Here is a 23196-nt window from a genome sequence, read left to right on the forward strand (position 1 = left end):
AATAGAGTGGGTCCCTCCATCTTACCCAGCCCTGTCCTGACAGGCTGGGTGCTAAGCAACACAGAACTGAAACTGTGTGCTATGTGTATACAAGGACTGATAAGGGATGAGCCAGCCCAAAGGAGAGGGGACCCAAGGTGAGGTATCTGCTTAATCTTGCAAACAGATGAGGCCTAAACTCACCATCTGCCATGCAGTCTCTTAGGCCTTCTTGCTGTTCAGGGAAACATCTGTGTTCTCACTTTCTCTTTGCACTTTGTGCTCTTGCTTCTCTTGGGTTCCAGGGCAATTGGCTTTTCCAGGGAGTATTTCCACAGCCTGTAGACCCTCTCTACTCAGCTCTGACTCTGTCTGTTGGGATAGTCCCAGTCTGACATCTTCAGCCTTGCCTGACTCCTGCCCCCCACCAGGGCTCCCCATCCCTGCTTCCCCTCCCTTTTGATCTGGCCCTAGCTGAGGGGCCTTCTCTTCCAGGTCTGAAGGTTCTTCTAGAGCCCCCACCTCAGCCTCTGACGCCCCAATCACGGTCACCTCCTCCGCTGCTGGCACCCTCTCCCTGCTCAGCGCTATTTCCTCTGCCGCCACCTTCTCTGCAGACGCTGTTTTTTCTAGTAACTCATCCACTTTGTGCCAAGTTTCCTCATCAGCAACATCTGAAAGGGAGGAGGCTGTATTTGCTTCTGTTTTTTCCTCAGCTGTCTTCAAATCTGCCAACACCTCTCTCTTCTCGTCAGCCATTCCTGCCACTCCTCCTTCCTGGAGATCTTCTTTAGCCACAACCATTCTTCCTTGTAAGCTCCCAACCCCCTCTTTGTGCCCATTCTTCATCACTCCTGTCTCCAGAGAGCACTCTTGATCCACCTCTTCCTCTGGCTCCTCATCCATCACTTCCTCACTTAACTTTTCTACCATCACGGACTCTCCTTCAGAAATATCTTCTTGGGCCCCCACTCCTTGTTCCCCTTGTAAAGACCCTTCCTTTTCCCTCTTTTTCACTCCTGCAAGGCCATCTTGATCTTTGGCTGCACACTCTTGGGCATGTCCTGCTGGGTCACTTTCAGGAGCTCCTAACACACCCTCTCCCTCAGGGCCTGGCCCATCATCCTGATCTGAGGGAGTCTCCTTCTCCCTGTTTTCCCTGCAGAGTAGCTCTGCTCTGCCTTTATGCCCCGTGTTTCCAGCTTCTCTTAGTCTTTCCCCTCCTTCCTCTTTCCTCACAACTATTGTATTTTCCGGTGACTTTTCAAATCCAGGTGCTGCTTCAAGCATGCCCACCTCCCTCTCTCTCAGTGAATCATCCCCTTGCGGGCCTGTGTCTTCAGTCCATTCAGGACCCTCCACGGGTGCTGCATTCTTAACATCACACTCTGTTTCATCTAGGGGGCCTGGTGTCTCTTCCACGGGTCTTACTTCCTTCACAATTTCCCCCTCTTCCCCTTTAAACTTTTGCTCTCCTGCTAAAATATCTTCATCCTGAAGAGCATTTGCCCTTGTCACCTCTTCTCTTTCAGATTCAGTTTCCCCCAAAGGTGTTCTTGGCCTCTCAGCTTTCCTCCTCTGTCTTGCTGCATCGAATTCCTCAGGTAATGTTTCTTTCCTATCATCTTTCTTATTAGATTCTACCTCAGTCTCAACATCCTTCTTTTTCTCAGCTTTCTTACAAAGTTCTTCCAGGCTTTCCTCCGAAATCCTCATGCTGGTGGCCTCGGCCTTCTCAGAAGTGGAGGAGCTCAAAGGTGTTTCGATTCTCATAACCGTCTTCCTTGCTTTGGCTGGTTCCTCGCCCCCAAATACTGCCTCTTCTGAACCATCTGCTCTCTCGAATGCAGTGTCATCCTCAGGTGCCATGTCCCCTAGATCTATGGATGCTTTCTCTTCACTGTCCTCCATGTCTGGCTTTTCAGAGCCTGCCTCACTCACAGCCACCCCTCTCTCGGCCTCTCCCTTCTCCAGCATCACAGCCTCTCTCGGGGCTGCTACCTCCTGAACACACTCTGAGTTCTGAGCTGCAGTCTTGCTGGCAAACACTGCCTTCTCCGAACTCTGCTCCTCTTCAGAAGCTGCCTTCTCTGTCTCCAGCACTGTCTGCATCAAGGCCTGCTGTTCAGGAGCCTCTTCTTCATTCAGACTTCCTGAGGCTCTTGCTGCTTCTTCTCCCATTGGCTTTAACCCCTCTCCATCCAGCTCTCTAGCCCCTTCTGCCTCTGCCCTGCTTGCTATGCCCTGAGGGCTCTCCCTTTCCCCAGTAAACAGTGCTACTAAAACTGGCTGCTCTGCTGTTGGCTTCCACTCCCCCAAGGGAATCTCCTTAATCCCTGCTTTACTCCCCAGTGTTACACCCCCTTTTTCTTCTAGTGTGTCAGCATCCCTGTGTTGGGGAGCCCCTTCTTCTTCCACTGCTTCTTCTTTCCCCACTGTGTACATTTCTGATGCAACTGGCTTGGATTCTTTGTTTGAGGTGAGGGCTGTGCTTTCTTCCGCCACTAAAATCCTGTTTGGTACTATAAAGTAAGGTTAGAAAACAAGGTGACTTTAATCAAAGTGCACAGAGAGGAGATATTATATGTAATATTATGTACTACAAGAGGTATTATATATAATATCAAGGGGGCATTGATATTATATATAAAACATTTCTCCATTCTATGATGATATCAACTATAACATGCATCAAAATGGCTTTTCATGATGAAAAGAAATGCTATCAAGTTTAATAGATACATTTATATTAAAGAAAAATTGAACATCAGAAATGTTGAATACAAACAAAAACTCCCTGTCTTAGAATAACAAAATCTCTCTCTCTTTCTCACACACACACACACACACACACACACACACACACACACCCAACCCCTTCTACTTTCATTTGAAATATTAGGAACTTCAAAAATTATGCAATAAAAAATAGTATTTCCTCTTCTTAGAAATCATGGTTCTCTACAGCACCATAATATGCCCATCCCAGCCCATGTTTTTTATACTTACATGGGCATTTAGCAACATAATCATAACACAGTATGAGCTCATCATTATCCCATCTTTTACTCTCACATTTTAAATGACTATATCTAGATATAGTTATCAAATAACTTTATAGCTCAAGGTAAGACTTTTTACTAAAAACACCAATTTGTATCATAGGCTGGATGCCTCTCATCTATGTTCAGAAACTGATTGCCTTTGGCAAAGTAGGATCACAGAGCAAGACAAGACTTTGTAGCCTAGAACAATTTTCAATAAATAACCTTCTTGAAGTATTTCATAAGTTCTCATCCATAATTCCCTGGCAAATCTGGGTGTACTAGCTATCAATACTTTAATAAATACAAATTCAATATGTTTCTTAAAAGTCTTCAAATGGATTTCTTATTATTTAACAAATACATATATTTCTGTTGAAATGATCTACACAAAATAAAGGCATGTCATGCCATTCACCTAAAGCATTTTAATTTTCTCACCATAAAATAATACTTTGAAAGGTAAGAGCTTGCTTCTAAAATGGTTATCTTAATAATTTTTATCAATTTAAATTTTTTCACTTATAGATGACACTGGACTAGATGTTATAAAATAAGTTATCATACCAGGGTGTCAACCTCCAAATTATGTCAATCTATAAATCGGCAAATGTGTCTTCCTCATTTACTTATTTGCTTATTTACTTTTTGAGTAGCCATTTCACCTCCTATCCCATTACCAACAATTTACCAGAAAGCTAAAGCCCTGACCTTATTCACATTTTCTGTAGTCTGATACCCCACCCAGGACAGTCTTATCACTCCATTTCCTCTCCTAATACAAAACACGGATGTCCTTTCTTGCATTCCCTGTCTCTTGTCAGCTATTACTAGAAACCATTTTGAAGTAAGGTAATAATAACTGACATTACATTTTCCTTAAAATAAATGCATTCAGAAGGTATCTTTTAATGTCTTCTTTTAAAGTAATAACACAGAAATTTCAGGCCTATCAACAGAGTTGGTGTTGACTTTTATAGGCTGTCCTCGGCATATCATAGTGGTTATTTAAAAAATTGTATATAGAAAGTCCCAGAAGAAACTGTTGAACCAAATGTTCACTCATAGAACATGCAGCCAATACACCTGAAAGAATATCGTCCATTTTATTTCATTACAGATTATTTTCTGATTTAAAACAAAATTAAAAGTGAGAAACTGCAAAGCATGACAAGTCTCTTTAATAATATATCTGTTGTTATTCAAATTCCTACATGAAATATATTAAAATTCAGTTATGAAAGACATTTAAATAAAGTCCTCTGTTTTGCTAAACTGGCCTCTAAAATTATGGATTATTTAAAGAACATTCAGGAAAACAGGGGAATAAAATTGCCTACCCACCACGTAATAATATACTATGCCTACATTTAAAAAGAGAAAGTACTAATGGCATCCAGCTGAGCTATTACATGAACACACACTGTTGGGGAGTCAGACATGACATTCCCAAAGCAAGGGAGAAGGAGTAATTGAAGCCCTTCTAAGAAATGTCAGTACAAAAATATGACATAATTTTTGATGGTTACCTCATGGGCTTTTGAAAGAATGTCTATAAGAGAGCAAGCAATATTCACAAATAGGGGTAATTTGTTTTAGTTGATTGAGTACATACTTGGGAGTCAGACAGACCTGGGTGAGAATGCCACCTCTGTCACTTACTAGTTGTATGAACTTGGGAAATAATGCCTCACTAAGCCTTCATTCTTTAATCATAACATAGAAATAGAAAACAATTTCACAGAATTCTTATGACAGTAAACCATAAGATGATTAGCACAGTGCCTGGCACACAGAAAGCCCTACAAAATCTTCCTCCCATATTCCTCTCCCACTGTTTACAATATATGTTCTTCGTTTAACCGGATTTGATCTAACAACTACTGTGCCTGCATTGTAGAATGTTTGGGGAACTCCTTGGGTTTAATGCCCAGTACAAAAGATTTGGATTCTCCAAGCATAGGGTCCTTGTCATACAACTCAGCCCGCTGCATGTTCAAATGTCACCTGGCCCTCTTCACATTGCCTAGGCCAGTGGTCGGCAAACTCATTAGTCAACAGAGCCAAATATCAACAGTACAACGATTGAAATTTCTTTTGAGAGCCAAATTTTTTAAACTTAAACTATATAGGTAGGTACATTGTTATTAACTTAATTAGGGTACTCCTAAGGCTTAGGAAGAGCCACACTCAAGGGGCCCAAGAGCCGCATGTGGCACGCGAGTTGCAGTTTGCCAACCACGGGTGGGAGCTCAGGAAACCAGCATAAGTGCAAATATTCTAGCTACTGCTATTTTGTGTGTGTGTGAATAATAAAGTTTTGTTCTTTTTCTCTGACCCAGAAGTCTTGGGTCTTCTCCTAGCATTCATTAAACTATGGCTGTCTAACTTGTTTGCTTAAAAATAGGGTAAAATCTCAAATACCTCCCAGTGCTTGATGACTACCATTAAAAGTTTGAGGTGGGGGTAATGTGACCACATGATGAATAAAAAGAATACTCCCCCCCATAAACATATGTGCAAATCGGGGTATTTTTGAAAAAGTCACCCACTAACAAATGGGAATCCTGATTTCAAGGACGGAGGCTATTTGAGCAGATATGCATGAGTCACGTCTGTTGGGTCACTCTAATTGGCAGCTGGAACGCTCAGCATCAAGAGCCAGGTCATATGCTGATGGCAATAAATTATTTCCTAATTTTTAAAATATAGAGAGTTCAAATAAGTTATTCTGAAGTGTGCCTTGGCTATCCATGTCTTCACCCCTCCTATTCAGTCAACTAACTGGAGTCTATAAAAAGAAGACTGGATCTGAAAATCTCTATCAATGTTTTTTATAATCCAAAATTCTTTTTTTTAAATTTTAGGTACCAATGTATTCAAAAATTAACATCTACATTTGTTATCAGCTTGAAAACTCCCCTTGAGGCCTCTCAGCCCCTCTTGCCATCACATTCATCAGTTGAAAAGAAAATAGACCTGGAAGAAGGAGGAACAAGGATAAAAAGATGGAAGATGGAAATGGGGCTGACTTTGGCAGAGGATTTCTGAAGGTTGTTTTTTTTTAGGTAATGATGTGCCCTTACCTGCACCTGTGTCAATCTCCAGCTTGGTCAAGAGCTTCTCCTCCTCATCTGTGCTGTTAACACCAGACTCAGCATCACAGGGGTAGTGGCAGCCAGGTTCCACAGCTCCGCCTAATATCTGTCCAACTGATTGCAGATTATATGAAATATCAAGAGGTATAAAAACAGGACATGGGAACATTGCTGAGCTATTTCACATCATTTCAGCAAATGGGGTTAATTTTAAAGCATTCACATGAATATGTGACCTTATTTTTCAAATCTATTACTTAAAGTTTCCAATTATGATTTTAAAAAGAAAAGATAATAGATTATGAAGCAGAGATACCCATGCAAAGAAATGCTTGCATTAAAAAAAATGACAACAGCCAGAAGCAGTGACAGATTTGCCAAATGCACATGCAATAGAATGATTGGAAAAGGAATTTGGTTGCCTTTTACTTTCCAGAAAGGTGTGTTATGGCTTTTATATCACCAGTCACCACTGCTATTTTAAATTGTTAAAACTACCAGAGCTGACTATACTATTTTATCCATTAGTATATTTTAGTGATTTGACATCAATACTCATTCCATGATGTGGACAGAGCAAAAAAGCTATTGCATGATTCCTATAAATTTGACATTAAAAGCTGTTATAGAAATTCCTGTTATCTGCAGGTGATTACTAGCACAGAATCTTAAGAACACAAAGACTGAAATTCAAGTCCCATACTCCATACTAACTGTGTCACCATGGGCAAGTTTTTAGCCTAAGCCTAAACCTCAGTTTACCCATCTGTCAAATAGAGGTATATCTACTCAATGATCATTGGGAGGATTAAATACAGGGGTTGGCAAAAGTAGGTTTACAGTTGTGAGTACATGAAACAGTTTATTCTTGTATTGTTATTTATTGATTATTAGAGGCCTGGTGCACGAAATTCGTGCTAGGGGGTGTGTCCCTCAGCCAAGCCTGCCTGCACCCTCTCCAATCTGGGACCCCTTGAGGGATGTCTGATTGCCCGTTAAACAGGCAGTCGGACATCCACTCACCTGCCTGCCTGCCTGATTGCCCCTAACTGCTTCTGCCTGCCAGCCTGATCACCCCCTAACCACTCCCTGCCAGCCTGATCACCCCCTAACCACTCCCCTGCCAGCCTGATCAACGCCTAACTGCTACCCTGCTGGCCTGATTGCTGCCTAACTGCTCCCCTGCTGGCCCGATTGCCCCTAACTGCCCTCCCCTGCAGGCCTGGTTCCCCCAACTGCCCTCCCCTGCAGGCCTGGTTGCCCCCAACTGGCCTTCCCTGCTGGCCTGATCACCCACAACTGCCCTCCCCTTCTGGCCATCTTGTGGCCACATGGGGGTGGCCATCTTGTGTGTTGGAGTGATGGTCAATTTGCATATTGCCTCTTTATTATATAGGATTGTATTATTTTCCACACAAACAACTGTAAATCTACTCCACCATCCCCCCACTAAGAAAAATATATATGGAGCATACTTATCTTTCACTATTAGCAAATGCTTAAGCACTTAATAAACAATAGTTAGATCATGATGATGATGAGCATGGGTATTATATGTAGCATCACCCAATGTGGTATGATTCTAGACAACGCTGTAATATCAACTAATTCTTTAGTTTCTGACATGTCCCTGTCTCCATCCCTTGCCTATCATCTGATGACCCATGTCCCTAATTCCCTGACATCTAACATTATACTACTTTATGGTTAACAAAGCTCACTCAAATAACACTTGATCTAGACTCGCCCTCCTGGATCAGAATATGATCTCTCCAAAATACCCTTGCCTTTCTTCCTCTCTCCTTCCCTTTCTCCTTCCTTCCTTCCTTCCTTCCTTCCTTCCTTCCTTCCTTCCTTCCTTCTTTCCTTCCTTCCTTCCTTTCTTCCTTCCTTTTTTCCTTCCTCCTTTCGTGCTTTCTTACCTCTCAGATATTCTGATTCAGTTGAGGGACTTTGAGGAAAACATAACTAGAATGTGGTCTCTTGCTTGGTTTAAGGTGAATTCTAAGTTAGTTGCTTACTGATCCCTCTGTGTTTGGAAACAGAGTGTAATGTCTGTCTTATTAGCTTTGGGGCAGGAGACAATGGAATGACTTAACTACATTAATCTTAAAGGAACAAGAATGGAAATGAGAAGAGGTGCATCATATAGTTCAAATGTATTCCCTTTAAAAGTTTTTTTGAACATCGATTTTCCTCATTCATACAGTATGCCAAATAAAAATGCTTTTTAATAGTTTAGAGATGACATCAACTTATGAAAATTAGGTTATACTTGGGTTTGTTATCAAGTCAACCTTTATTTTAGTAACTTTAGAAACATCGTACATATAAGTTAAATATCATCTTCCTCATTCCAATAATGTTAACACTGCATATCTAGAGTGCTTAAATAAGCAGTGTTTTAGGTCTTTGCATATAAATCTGCTTGGCTGACTGAGCATTAGAAATCCCAAGGATGGTAGAAGAGGACAAAGGGAGGAAGTCTGATTTTGTAGCAATTACTCAGAGCTTTGTTTCATCAGAGCCAACAAGACATCTAAGGTTTATTTCCAAGTAGTCCATAAGCTGTAAAGAAATATGGTTTATTACACAAATATCAAATCATTATGTTGGATACCTAAAATTAATATAATGTATTATGTCAATTATACCTCAATAAAATTTTTTTAAGAAATAAGTTTACACTAATAATAAGCAATAATGAAAGTAAATAATTAGCAGCTATTGAACCAAAAAACTATTCTAAGAAGCCAAGCAGCACTAGCATAATCTGAACATTATAACTCACTCAGGATTGACAGTGTAGCATGAAGTTCCTCTGTCTCAGGACTGTAACCACCACTTGCCCATGTCTGCTGGCTTGCCCTTGGAGGGTTACGCTTTGGAAGTAGATGAAAACCTGTACAGTTAGCTGTTTGTTGCCTGCTTCTGATTCAGCAAGAATGAGACCCTAGCCTGAGCATCAAGGACTTATTATGTGTGAGACCAGAAAATGCCTCACTTGGTCATTTTTTTTTCAGTTCTTGTGAAACTGAACCTTAAAAGCAAGAATTTGGCCAGTGTCCAACCTTAACCATTTTTGACCTGTCATAAGGGAGGACTGCATGCTGAGACTCCCAGACCAGCAATCATTTTGTTCTCTCTAGTTAGCCCTTCATCCCTCAAGGTTCCTCTCTTTTACCTCTCCATAAAGATGACCATGAAAAGCAAAGGTCATTGTCAGATCTCATAGCTTTTGTAGCAAAACGGAAGAGGGTCATATAGCGAATTTCTTAGAAAAGCCTTTTTGTCCACTCAAATGAAATAGGATATTTTAAGATGTTTTTAAAACACTAACATATTCTTAGGTTACAATGTTAGCTTTTTTATTATAAAAGAGTATATTTTAAAATAATATATACTGTATTTTCCCTAAATATAAAAGTAGTACATATTCATTATCTAAAGCTTAAAAAGATAAAAAGTACAAAGAAGAAAATAAAAATTGCCCTAACTCAGAAAGAACTATTAGTTAACATTTTTATGGATTTTTGAGTATTTTTTACCTTACTCAATATAGATAGCATTTTGTATCCCATTTTATTCATGTAGCAATATGTTGTGACCATTTTACATACCATTAAATAAAACATTTCTTCAATAACTGCATAAAATTTTCTAATGTTTACTAAAATTTGGTTAAGAAATTGCCTATTTGATATTGAGTTATTTTCTTTTGTGTGTGCATGATTATAAAGCTATATTAAATACCACTTAAAATCATTTTTTATTTATTTTTGACTATTCCCTTAGGATAAATTCCTGAAGTTGCAATTGTTGGGCCAAAGAGCATGATGTTTGTAAATGCTTTTGATAAATTTTGATCATTCTTCAGAAAAGGAGGTATCAATGAGCAATTTTACTGATAATGATAAATGGCCTTATGTCCCTGTACTATTGGCAACAATGTCACAGATTCCACCAATTCTTTCTATATTTGATAATTTAGTAATTAAGAAGTGGTGGCAAGAATATGGTTTTCAATATTAGTAGGCAAATTTTCTAAATTAATTCCCTTTCTTCTGCTTGTTTTGAAACAAAACAAAAAAATTCCATCTTAGAACATGCTAAGAATCCTGAATAATTCAATATCAGAAGAAAGTTTTACCAAGGACTTTTTATCTGAATTTTAAGAATGTAAAAAGGCCATAAAAGCAGAAAAATTATATATCCAAGTTTGTTCCAAGTTCCTGGTCACCTTGAAAACTATCCCTGTGCTTTGATCATTCTTTGTGTAGCCAATCTATTATCTTCCCAACAACTCACCATGACAAAATGCATGACTAACATTATCCACCTACACAGTAAAGATGCTCCTGCCTTGCCTTTGGCATTGAAACATGGCCCATAAACACCCAGGATTAATTACAAACTCAAGACCACAGCTGTTCAAAGGTAACCGCTGCAGAAAGCTAAAGTCTATCCTCCTCACAGTAGCTACAGTGATCTTTTCACAACTTTGGATCATGTCATTTCTATACTCAAATATTTCCAGTGGCTTCCTGTCTCAGAATAAAATCCTCCCCATGGCACGCAAGTGTCACCCTCAACTTTCGTCTTTGACTACTCCCTGGGCTGTCCATTCTTCTCTTATTACATTGGCCTACTTTTCGATCCTTCACTCAGCAACTGTACCTCCAACTTAGAGTCTTTGCGTTTGTTGGTCCCTCTCTTTCTTCTTTCTTCAGATGACAGAGTGGCTTACCTCTGCAGTTCACTCAGGTCTCTGCTCAAATGTCCCCTCCTCAGAGAGCCCATCCTTGAAATACTAACCCTTCCTCAAACCATCACTCTTTTCCCTCACCCAGATATATTTTTCCTCTAGCACTTTGCCTAGATACCCCAGGACATATTTATTTTCACTTGCTAGATACATCTCCCCCTAAATATAAATTTCAATATAGTCATGGACTTTGTTATGTTCACACGAAGAACTGTGTGGATTAAGCAGATACCCAACAAATATTTATTGACAAAAAAAATCTATTGGAACAAACAACTGCATGCTTTCACATTTCACTCAGAAATTGTATTTATTTATTTATGTATTTTCAAATTTGGAGGAATTTCTTTTTAAAAATTTACTTGTTATTAAATTTATTGGGGTGACATTGGTTGCTGAAATTATATAGGTTTCACTATATGATTCTATAGTGCATCTGTATATTGTATTGTGTGTTTACCTTAGACTGCAACAGATAACACATGACTTTCTTGTCCTTTTATCAGGACTATTCTATCTTGCTTGCATGATAATAAAATTGCATTTCACTTTAGTCACAACCTTATTTAGGTTTGAATTACCTGGCTAAGCACCATGCCTTCTCCTGATTCACATACAAAAGTATAAAATGGCTACTTCTGTATACATTTTACATTATACTTTACACTGCAATGCTTTATTCTTAATATTTTATTTATATTCATAATGTGTAACATATATTAACTTCACAAATTAATACTTCTGAATTGTTCCACCACTAAGACATATTGCAAAGATTGTGTCACAATGCATTGCGGCAGTTTAAGCTAAAAATAAGAGAAAAATAAACACACTAAAATAACACTATGCCCTATAATACTAAATTGACTCCCAAAGACACTCTCATAGAAGCCAGCAATTATAATCTTTTACATTTTATATTTCACTGCACTCAACTCATCTTTTATATCAGTTTACCTGATTTTTTGGTGCACTGAGTGAAGCCTAATAGAGACATATTATAAAATAATTAGAAGGAAAAGATCAGTTTATATTTTCAATCTTAAAGGTAAAAGGTATTGAATGTAGTACTTTGCTAATTTAGCCACTGTTATGATTTTAGGTGAAAACAATTCAGATTAAGTTATGTTAGCTTATATACTATAAAACATCATTAATTGTATGTAATATTTTTGCCTATAGACCTATTTTAATATAATCACAGTTTTTATTCTGTTTAGTTTACAAATGATTAATTCAGCACCAGACAAGTATGAGAGATAATCTTTTATATATTATCTCAGCCCCCATTGAATTTCAGCCTAAGGGTTTAATCAGGAACCTAAGTAAAATATACACATTTCAATTTGCACCAACCTTCTAGTCTAATTCATGTAAGGTGTGTTTTGCAGCATAGTCATCTAAATGATCTTCATTTCAAGCATGTAACTTTGGTTCCATCTCTCTCCCTGAGCAATCTAACTGAAGACTCAAGAAAGAACAACTAGCCATCGTCTCTTTATTTGCCATCAAAATCACTATAACACATGATGCAATCACTTCTTGGATGATTTTATCTATAATTTTCTTAGAAATGTTTATGAAGATCTTTGAGAATTTTTATGACTTCTTTTCTTTTATTATTTCAAATATTTACATATTTATTGCATCATTTCTTTTAGTATATTTTAAAAACATCAGGACCCAACTGTTATAATATACTCATTCTTAGATTTTCATAGCATTAATCTTTCTACATCACTCTGAATGTTTTATATAATCTTTCTTTTGTTTTACCTATTACTTATTTTCCACTGTACCTTATAATATCTACCTCTTGGACTTCGTAACACAAAAAATTTATTCCTTTGTGGAAGGTGGGCCATAGAACAAATATATCAGTTCTTGCACAGAAAGTAAAATATTTTTCAGAAAAGTTTTAAAGTTATAAAAAAGGCAATACAAATAATTAACATGTTTAGTAAATAAGAATAAAGTACAATTATGTGTGTTGATATGAAAAATACCCAAGAAACAGTTTAAGTGAAAAAATCAAGCTATAAAACAAAATGTATCTGTATATAAAAATAACATATATGATTACATAAAAACATAAAAATGCTTAGGATATAAAGTTAGAATAAAAAGTATAAATTTTATAAAAATATGACAACATAACTTTGTAAACCCTAAGTTTAGAAATAAAAAGCCTGACCAAATGTTAAAAGTGAGTTTTTGTGTGATATGTTTATGGGTAATTTTTTAAAACTACCTTTCCCTATTTTCTAAATGTTTCTAAGCTGTTCATGAAAAATAAATACCAATAAAGGGACTCAGTACATATATTAGTCACAAAATTTCCAATCTATTCTGAACCTTAATAAAAAGATAATAAAATGTTTCAAATTATAGATGTTATCAAGTTAAGAACACAGAGTTCCCATCATATTTGAGAAAAATAATAAGTGTACACACGTACACTTCACAAATCCAGAAAAAAAGAAAACCCACTCTCTTCCACGTGACATAATCCTATCAGTGTTTCTGCTATTCTATCCATTGCAAAAATACAGCCTATATGTGTGCATCTTACTTTACAAAAAAAATGTTTACTTTTATCAATCCAGGTAAACAATCTAGTTAACTGAAGTGGAAATAAAAATAATAATGTCAATGTTACTACTGAATTTTAGTATCTCTACCTTTTTTGATCAGCAGCTTGTCAAATTGTACACATTTTCTTGATTCTATATTATATAGACCTGAATTGAACAATGAAATCCAAGATCAAAGATTTGAATTATTTTATAAAAGTTTTAAATATCTATAATAATAAAAGCATAATATGCTAATTAGACTGGATAGCTGAACGACCTTCCGGACGAAGCCAGGGCTGCGAGGGCCAAGCCCCTTGCATGAATTTCGTGCACTGGGTCTCTAGTATTTTAATAAGAATTCTAGCTCATCTATGGCAAAATCCTCTTGACAATGTTGGAGATACTTGTGTTCTAATCTTAGGGCAGAGGTTGACAAACCTTTTCTGTAAAGGTTCAGAGAGTGAATTCTTAGGGCTTTGTGGGCCACAGGGTCTCTGTTGCAACCACTTCCCTTTGCCCTGGTAGTGCCAAAGCTGCCATGGGGAGTATGTAACTGAATGACCATGGCTCTTTTCCAATAAAACTTACAGTATTTGTAACACTGACATTTGAATTTAATATAATTTTCACATTACAACGTATTTTTCTTCTTTTGAATTTTCCCCAACCATTAAAAAATAAAATTAGCTCACAGGAAATACAGAAAGAAAGGCACTAGGCAAGATTTGGCTCATGGGCTGAAGGTTGTAAACTGTTCATTCTGGAGTTTATTTTTTAACTTCTTTGAAGGTTCTATCTTCTGCTGTATCCCACTGTCTTGGATGCTTTTATCCTCCTCTATTTCACCTTCAAAATCGTATTTAACCTTTAAAGGTTTCCTCAACAGGTCCTTCACAAAACCTTTGGTGTCTTTAACCAAATGGGACTTCTCTCCCTTTGAAATCCCATAGCATTTGTACCTTCTCTGGTTTTACATATGGCTACTGAGCTTTGTCCAGTTACTCGTGTGCCAAGCCTTCCTTTCAACATTTTATGGGGGGAATCCTCTCTTACACATGTCTTATTGACGATGGTGCCCTGTACATAATAGAAGGTCGATAATAACGGTTGAAGTGAAAAATGACCCTGTCAATTCCTAGATGTAGGCCCCCATGGTTTGATAACAGCTTTTAAGGTTCTAAAAGAAATATGGACATGAAAAGTATTTATAACTTTTAAGACAAAGATGGGTTTTTAGTAATATTTAAATGTGAAAACAAATTCTATCTTGGAATCAAGTAGAATTCCCACCAGGTTGGCCAAGGAGAGAGATGAGCGAGAGCACAGGGAAAGGATCGATAGAGATGCGAGTTACAGGGCACAGGGTGCTGGCTACAGGAGAGCTAAATGTCTGGCAGGCAGTATCGGACTGTTCACAGGACATAACTCAGTTTTTTCACTGTCTTCCTAAAGTTGAGAAAAGTAGCAGACCTTTCATGTGTCTAAGGTACTGGGACCTGATTGTTCTGGGATACTCCCCCTCTTCCCTGTCAAATGGAACTGTCTTACACACCCAGGAAGTTACTAAGCTTCAGAGAAGAACTCAAAGTGAAGTTTGGAGGTTTCTATGAAATGTTTGTATTTTTTATCTAAATCTAAACATGTTTATTGAACAGATAAATAGGACGTTTTTTGAAACTGGAACAGCTCTGCTTAAATTCAAATCTTAGGAATGTTTATTTGCCGTATATCCTTACAAATTTACCTCCTCTAGCTATGATTTTGTCATCTGTAAAAAAAAGATGATAATGGGACCTAACTTATGGCGATTGAGCTGTTGTGAGGATTAGATGAGTTAATATATGCAAGTGCTTAGAACTGATGCATAGTAAGCACCCATCAATGTTAGCTACAGATGTCTATGCGCGCGTATATAGCTAAAGACACATAGCATTGCTGGCATTAACCTCTAAAATGCCACACACACCCTTGTCTTCAAGACACCTGCCGGGTTTTATTTGATTGTTGAGATAGAATTACCATAGGAAGACATTTACAGAAAATAGGAAACAGGCTATAAGAATTATCAAGTTATTTTTTAAATGCAATAGAAGGAAAACAGCAAGCTGAAAATACATGTATGATTATGTGACAAAGAGAGAAATAGGACACAATCCAATCCCTCTGGCATTATCACAAGAGTATTTCCCAAGCGTTGGCAGAATGCAGTGGCCAAAATCAACTTCCATGCACGGGGACAATGGCAGGCCAACTCAATGGCCATACTTACCACCTTTCTCCACCCTACAGAGACCTGACTTTTTGTCCTTCCCCTTAGCAGTGCTTCCTTTCCAAAGCTTACTCCTGTAATTTTTCTTTTCTTCCTTGGAAACATGTTCCCGGGACTCCTCAGAAAAGCCCTCTGCAATCACTTGGGTTCTATTTTCTGTTTCTTCTTCAAGAACGTTCTCCAAGCTTTCCTCTCTTGGCAGAGTCTTGATCTCTACATCTGCTTTTATAATTTTTTGATCTTCAATTTCTAAGGAATCCTCAGTGGGAAGGTGTGATTTTCCTGGCTCATCATTTTCACTCAACTCCTGAGAAGATGAACTTCGGACACTTTCGTCTGCACTGTCTTCCGCGTGCGCTTCCCTGTCCTCCAGGACAGACTCATCTTCGCTGCAGCTAGAGTAGGGGTGACTTCTGCACGAGGAGGACGACGCGGTTTTTATGTCTACAAAAGCAAAATGGTGGGTGTCATTGTTTTTATAAAGCAATTGATTTAACTATGGGAACTGTGTTAATAACTAATCTTACTAAAATTAGTTAATATAGTTTATTAGATTTGATACCCTTTCCCTATATGTTCTACATAGTTGCCATGATTTAAAAAAACAAAACACCTGTGTAATCTGTGAGTCTATAGAAGTTTTCAACAGGAAATCACATTTAACTAAAAATTAATGTATTTTTTAGAATGTCATTTTATTGGAAAATCTTTGTAAGTATATTGTTATAGAAAAAACACAATAAATTTTTGAAATGATGTGTGTGTGTGTGTGTGTGTGTGTGTGTGTGTGTGTGTAGAAGATGTATTATTTCAGGTTCCCCAGAAGCAAATGCTGAGATGAGGATTCATGGATAAGTGATGTATCAAGGATATGAATGTTCCAGGAGAAAGTCTTACAGGTGTGGGGGAACAGGACAGGGAATGGAAGAAGTCAATCAAAGGAGCTATTTCAAGAAACATTTAAACAGTCTTATCTCACAGGGACCTCCGAAGTCTAAATTATAGTAGCATTTTTCCTCCCTTGAAGGAGGAGTTGGCTTTCATACTCTGGTCTAGTTCACCTCAGGGGTGCGTAAGTTCCTTGGCACTCCTAGGTTCTTTGCCTCAAGATGAAACAACTCCAGTTGCCCACGGCTATCCTCTGAAGAGGGCAGAGGGTGCGGAAGCTGAGGATAGGCACACTGAATCTTTAAAAGAGATTCTAGGAGATCCAGGCAGTACCTTTATGTGCTACTACAGATATGCAATCTAAAGACTTAACGTAGCCAAACATTAGTTTAGTAATTACTACCCCAAAAAACTTTTAAAAAATCTCCAGGAAAGTGACATACACACTGAATCTTAGTCAGGATGACGAACAGCCTAACCTACAAGTCACGGCATATGCTGCTGAGGACCAGAGAAATACAAACTTGTTTTTAATTTTTAACCAATATATGTGTTTATAATTGTTTTTAATAGAATATATTTTCAAATGTAGTATCCTACACTTGCAGGTTGCCTAGCTTTCTTATTTTCTCTTTTCTGTGTGCTCCTTACTCTTTTTTCTGTTTCTTTTATTTTTGCTTGGCAGCTACACAGATGGCTGTAGCAGTTGATGCAGAGTTTAAGGGAAGAATTACCTGTCTTCACTCTTATCCTTTTCCCTCAGTCCTGCCAGCCCCAACAGCTTCCATGACAGGTCTTAGCATTTTAAGTATAGTCTCAGAGACATATCAGAGTTTCCACAAAGATTCGAGAGACGCTGCACAGCAGTAAATAACAAACTCTGGAAAGCCTTTAGGCAACAGAACCCTTTAAGTACAATTCCATTTATTCTTATCTCCCAACTACCTTGACAGGTACCAGATGACCACGGTTTGTCAAAGGAATCAGATACTTTAGCTTCTTATTCTTTATCTCCACTTTATGAAATCAGGATATGCTGTTTTTCCTATTAGTTCAAAAACTTTAGAGATGATGACCTCCCCCTCTTTCAAGCATCTCACATTTGTTTTGTTTTCAATAAAAAACAACTCCAGTTGACTAGTGGTTTGATCAATGGCATTCATTACTTGCCCAACAAGCTAGGGCACAAGGTCATACTTGTTCCAAACTTCCAAAAATATTCATGTCTACCACCTCAATAGTGTCATGATGAGTCCCACTTTGGCTCTGAGCATTGTTCACTAATAAATAAATAAAAAGAGTGCTTCTCTATATTTCTTTAGTAGATTCTGTTAATCGTTTGATTTCCAAAGGCTAAAACACACTCTGGTTCCATTTTGAGTCAGTCCTTTGGAGAATGAATGGCCTCAAAGTGGTGAGGGTAGGTGACCTCCCATATAAACTCATTTCAGTTTTTGCATTTCTCTAACCTCACCATATAATTTTGCTTCACTCTCATTCTTTACTCTCATTTTCATACAGACACTGGGGCAAGACTTGGCATATAAAAAATGCTCAAAATGTGTTAGAGCCATGGAATTGGATTTTTCAACACTAATTTTATTTATTTTCTTAGAAATAAAGCAAGTTTTATATAAAGGAACTTTGAGGGTATATGTGTGAATGTTTTTGTCATTAACAGGGAAAAAGTAATCTCAGAGGCATGTTGGAAATCAACGCAGCCTCCCACCCAATTCCATTTGTCTCTCCAGTGTTCGCTCCAGGTATTGATGCTGAAAGCATCTGCTCTTAGTCTTCATGGTAAAAAAAAAAAAAATGATGTGCACGTGTTGCCTGAGACCTTGGCTAAAGCCAGCAAGTGTGGTGCCCTGTTCCAAGACCTAAGCAGGATCTCTGACTTTTCTCTCTCTACCTTCAGTCAGTCACTAAGTCCTTCACTGTCCTCTCTTTTCATGTCATTGATAACTATTCATTGATAACTTCCTTCTTCTGCATCACCACTATTTTACACAGCATGAGACAGAAAAATTTAGATCACCCAATGACATTTATCCCAACTCAGTGGACTCAATACTCTTCTGAACTCTAATATGAATTATGTATCTCTTTCCCATTCCTTAGTCTAAGGGATTGACTAAGCAAAACCTACATAAATTCTGCTCCTATTTTCTTCAAATTAACTGTGACACATGAATTTATATTTATACTATTACTTGTATTAATACTTCTATGTTGATTATATTTATATCCATAAAAATCTGTTTATATTAGATACTGTGTTTCAGTCAATATTTTCATGTACAATAATGCTAATTAGACAAGTGCTTTGCATTCAGTATTGTCAAATGAATATATGCTTAATGAATATATAAATAGAAATCATGAAATTTCATCTATGAACAGTAACTAGTTATTAGTATTATGGGAGAGCGTATAGCTTCATACTGATCATTCATTACTCAATTCATCAATGAGAAATATATACATTACTTTGTAAGAATAAATATTTACAGGTAAATGTAGACATAGCAGGAAGGAAAGAAAAAGAAAAAAAAAGCCTAAAAGTTCCTTCATCTTTACCTCTAGTTTCACTTTATAAACGTTAAAACAAACACTTAAAATACTGAGAATATAATAAAATCATGTGTCACATTGTGCTACTGCCTAAGTCTTTTTACATTTATCCATTAATCTAGCCAAACAGCCTGGCATTCCATAAGATTTTATTGGGTGCCTGGGTAGTGCCTTTGCTTTGAATCTCAAAGCTATAAAAAAAATACTTCATGGAAAGTATTTTATGTAAACTAAAAGATGCTGCTGCATTTAAATATTTACCATGACTTCCTACTTCGACAACTGAAAAGTAAATATAGATTAAGTGTGGGGAGGCACGGGACTTGGTGGGAGAGTCTGTAAGGAGGATTCTCTGCAAGGTCAGAGGCCTCTGGGAGACCTTGCCGAAGGCGGCAGCCCCTGCCTTGACTTTTCCAAACAAGTCAGAGCCCCAGGTGTTTTACTGGAATCTTTATGTTTAGACTTCAAAACATCCTTGCTTAAAGGACGCATATGTTTTCTCAAAGATGCTTACCTTGCTGATAGTATCTAATAGTTAATTTTAGTTCAAGCTGTTGTTACAGGAAAAGCCTAAGAAGGCAGGTGAATGAGGCTACTTGGTGGCTACAGCCAAGTAGTCCCTTAGCCTCTCTTTCACAGAAACATGTGTCAGAGTAATCATTCATCCATTGGTCAGGGTCTGCTGGTCAGTCCTGGCAATTAAGAAATTCTTACCATTAAGAAAAATTAAAGTTTGACTAATCATGGAAAAATCACACATAGACTTTGACCAAAAGGCCTCCTACAATCTTCCTTTAATATTTTCTGGCCCAACCAGCAGACAAGTTACACTGAAGTGCACAGAGTGTGGTTTCATAGCATGTATAATATCATATTGAGGAGCAGCCTTCCCTCATATGCATCTCTTCAAGCCCATAGGCCAAGAAATGAAGACAGAGATCCTTGCAGTCTGTAAGTCAAGTAAACAGAATATTTTTGTGACTCTGGGATTTTAAATTTCTATACGGCCTATTTGTTCAACAGACTGGAAAATAGCACAAGGGAAATGTTATCTTTTTTATTAATAAAAAATATTTGCTTTAATTTTTAAGTTCTTCACTTTATATTCTAGGAATGAACACTGTCTCCCCACTCCCCGCTCCCTTCTCACATCTTTCTCATAAGGAACTACTTAGTCTTTAGCTGTTACTCATAGGCACTATCATCTAAACTGTCCATAAAAGGATGAAAGTATATTCTTAGTATCATGACACTGTCCCCTCAACCTTACAACATTCATTACGACAATATATTTTCATTTGGCGAATTAGCAGCTGGGGTTGCCAACACAAATGCAGAGAAAGGGAAGCTGTCCTTCTTTATAAACGATGGGAAGTCTCACACATCATTCCTAAAGCAGGGTCTTCTCTGAGTCAGCTCTCAGTCCCTAGCACTCTATCACTCACACCCTGTTCAGCACGGTGTATTCATCAAGGCCGGCGGTGCAATTGTTAGCTGGCAGTTTAAATGGGGCCAACTTGTCACAAGAGTGACAGCCTGGGCAATTGTTTGCCCTCTGGGAACAGGTGCAGGCAGGTTCAAATGAAACACATCCAAATACTAAGAGCAAGATCCTTAATCATGTCAATAAAAGGGATGTACTGGTGTCTGGGATTCAGTGGTCACAATATGCCTCTTACGCTTTTGAAGATGAAGTGCTGTCTGGCTTTTCAGGAGAGTGTTCCAAGGAATCTATCATGACATTATCATGTTTAATACATGCTAGTTGTTTGCTGCATGAAATCTGTAATTCTGATATTCCACACACTAAAAGGCATGCTTTTAAATAAGATAGGGTCAGGTTATCAAAACAAAGAGATAGAAAAATAAACAAGCCTAACAGTGGAAGAAAGAAAGATTAACAAACACTTTATTTCATAATAATGTCAAAGTTTTGATGTAAATACCAACGATACAAAGAAGCTCTAAAAGTATAGCTTTATATCATTATTGAAAATTAAGACAAAATTGTTGGCCAATAAAATTATTGGCTCTTGCCTGACCGGTTTGGCTCAGTGGATAGAGCGTCGGCCTGCGGACTGAAGGATCCCGGGTTTGATTCTGGTCAGGGGCATGTACCTTGGTTGCAGGCACATCCCCAGTGGGGAGTGTGCAGGAGGCAGCTGATCAATGTTTCTCTCTCATCGATGTTTCTAACTCTCTATCTCTCTCTGTAAAAAATCAATAAAATATATTTTTTAAATTATTGGCTCTTAAATTCCTCAACACTTATGGACTAGATTTTATACATTCTAATAACTTTCACTACATATCTATTTAAAATATCCTATATTCTATATCTATATAATGCAGCAAAGTTTATACAATTTTTTTCAATAAAATTCTAATAATAATCATATAGCATACATGTAACTAGATTTTATGACACTAACAAAAGTACCTTAGTGTTCTCGGTATTAAAAAAAATTAATTGTACTTGCTTAATATTTACAAAAGATCTTTTAGGAAATCACCTCTGTGAGCAATAACAAAGATAATATCTTAGTGATGTTATCAGTTCCTATAATTTGTGTGTTCTGAACTGGTATAATTACCTTGAGCAAAATTTAACACACAAAATCATAAATATAAACCAAACTACTGAATGATAGAGTCTCATAAAGTAAAGACCTCAGTGAAGGCTGATGAAGTAGAAATGTGTCAGAGGAGGAGGGGGATGAGTTGGAACTGAGCAAAAGGCCTGGGAATCGATTGGGAAGTCTATCCAGGGAGGAGAAACATGAACTTGGGTAAAATTTAAAAAACCTCCATTTCTATTTCCTCTGTTTAAAAATAAAACAAAACTAAAAAGAAACAAAAACAGAGACTAGAGAACAGGATTTTTAAAAGCTCAAGATAAATGCCTCTAAAATGTTTATTCTTAAGGCAATATAATCCTTTTATTGAGGGGATTTGCTTTAATTTTATATAAGCGGAGATTTTCTTATTTGGAGAAACATTATATTTGTATTTTCCAAAATTCAGGCTCTGCAGTTGGTAATGTGAGTTCTGACTGTGAGAGTTACTTAATCTCACCATTTCCAAGTTTATTTGTAAAATAGAGATATAAAGGAAGTACCTGCTTATTGTTGGAGGTAAATCAGATAATTCATTGAAAATATTTAGCACAGTGCTTAGCACAAAATATAATCTTAATAAACAATAACTATAGAATGCCTTTCTAAACACAGAATTCCAATTATTTATATATAAGCAGTATTCAGCTTTAAAGCTTGCATATCATTGTCAGTTATTGCGTGTTTATATGACTTAAGTTTTCTCTCCAAGGAAGATCCAAGTATTGCCATTATCATGTGTCCAAAGTAAATTGAGAAAAAAAATGAACCTAAGACAGGAATCTTCAACTTTTTCTTTAATTGAGTGTAAGCTACTGTTCATTTTTCCAGAGCCATAAAATGGTGTGTGTGTATGTGTATGTGTTGTATAAGGGGGGATAGTTTAGGATAAAAAAATAATTTTTTAAGTAAACAGCAGATGTGTCACTATAACTTTTACCTGACATCCAGCTAAAAAATCTTAGCAAACTAAGGAAAGAAGAAGGATTAAAGACTCACTCCATAATTTGGATATTTACAGAAGACTGATTGATCAGCACCCTCTGGTTGGGGAAACATGCTCTAAACATTCCCTTAAAAGAAGATTATCTCATCTATAATAATAATAGAGGAATATGCAACTTGTCCAGGACACCGTCACACCATCACAATAACAGTAAAGACCAAACAGCAGGCTGCGTGGGGCGACAAGGCTGGCGTGGGGAGGAGGGGCAATATTGGTATAACCGGCCACAACTAGGGGGAGAAAGATGGAAGAATCTAGTCTGTCAGGTGGTACCAGTCTAGAGTATCCATGGTAGTGGGGGGGGGGCGGAGGGGGGGCTACGCATCAGGAGATGAGGAATGGAGTATACGCCATACCGGCGTAGGATGTGTGCTGTGGGTGT

The 23196-nt window shown here is 37.6% G+C and overlaps 1 protein-coding gene across 1 annotated transcript in view; it reads right to left on the bottom strand.

Annotated features, from left to right (window-relative positions):
- Positions 1–201: 201 nt before the first annotated feature.
- Positions 202–23196, bottom strand: part of ERICH3 (glutamate rich 3) — a 75895-nt gene continuing 52900 nt past the window's right edge. Inside the window, exons 12-14 of the mRNA XM_023751808.1 lie at positions 15732–16175; positions 6110–6235; positions 202–2501 (exon numbers count right to left, since the gene is read on the bottom strand). Of these exons, the coding sequence (XP_023607576.1) occupies positions 202–2501; positions 6110–6235; positions 15732–16175 (2870 nt within the window). The remainder of the gene's footprint in view (positions 2502–6109; positions 6236–15731; positions 16176–23196) is intronic.

This window comes from Myotis lucifugus, unplaced genomic scaffold (genome assembly GCF_000147115.1).
Source record: "Myotis lucifugus unplaced genomic scaffold, Myoluc2.0 scaffold_25, whole genome shotgun sequence".
Taxonomy (NCBI): Eukaryota; Metazoa; Chordata; class Mammalia; order Chiroptera; family Vespertilionidae; genus Myotis; species Myotis lucifugus.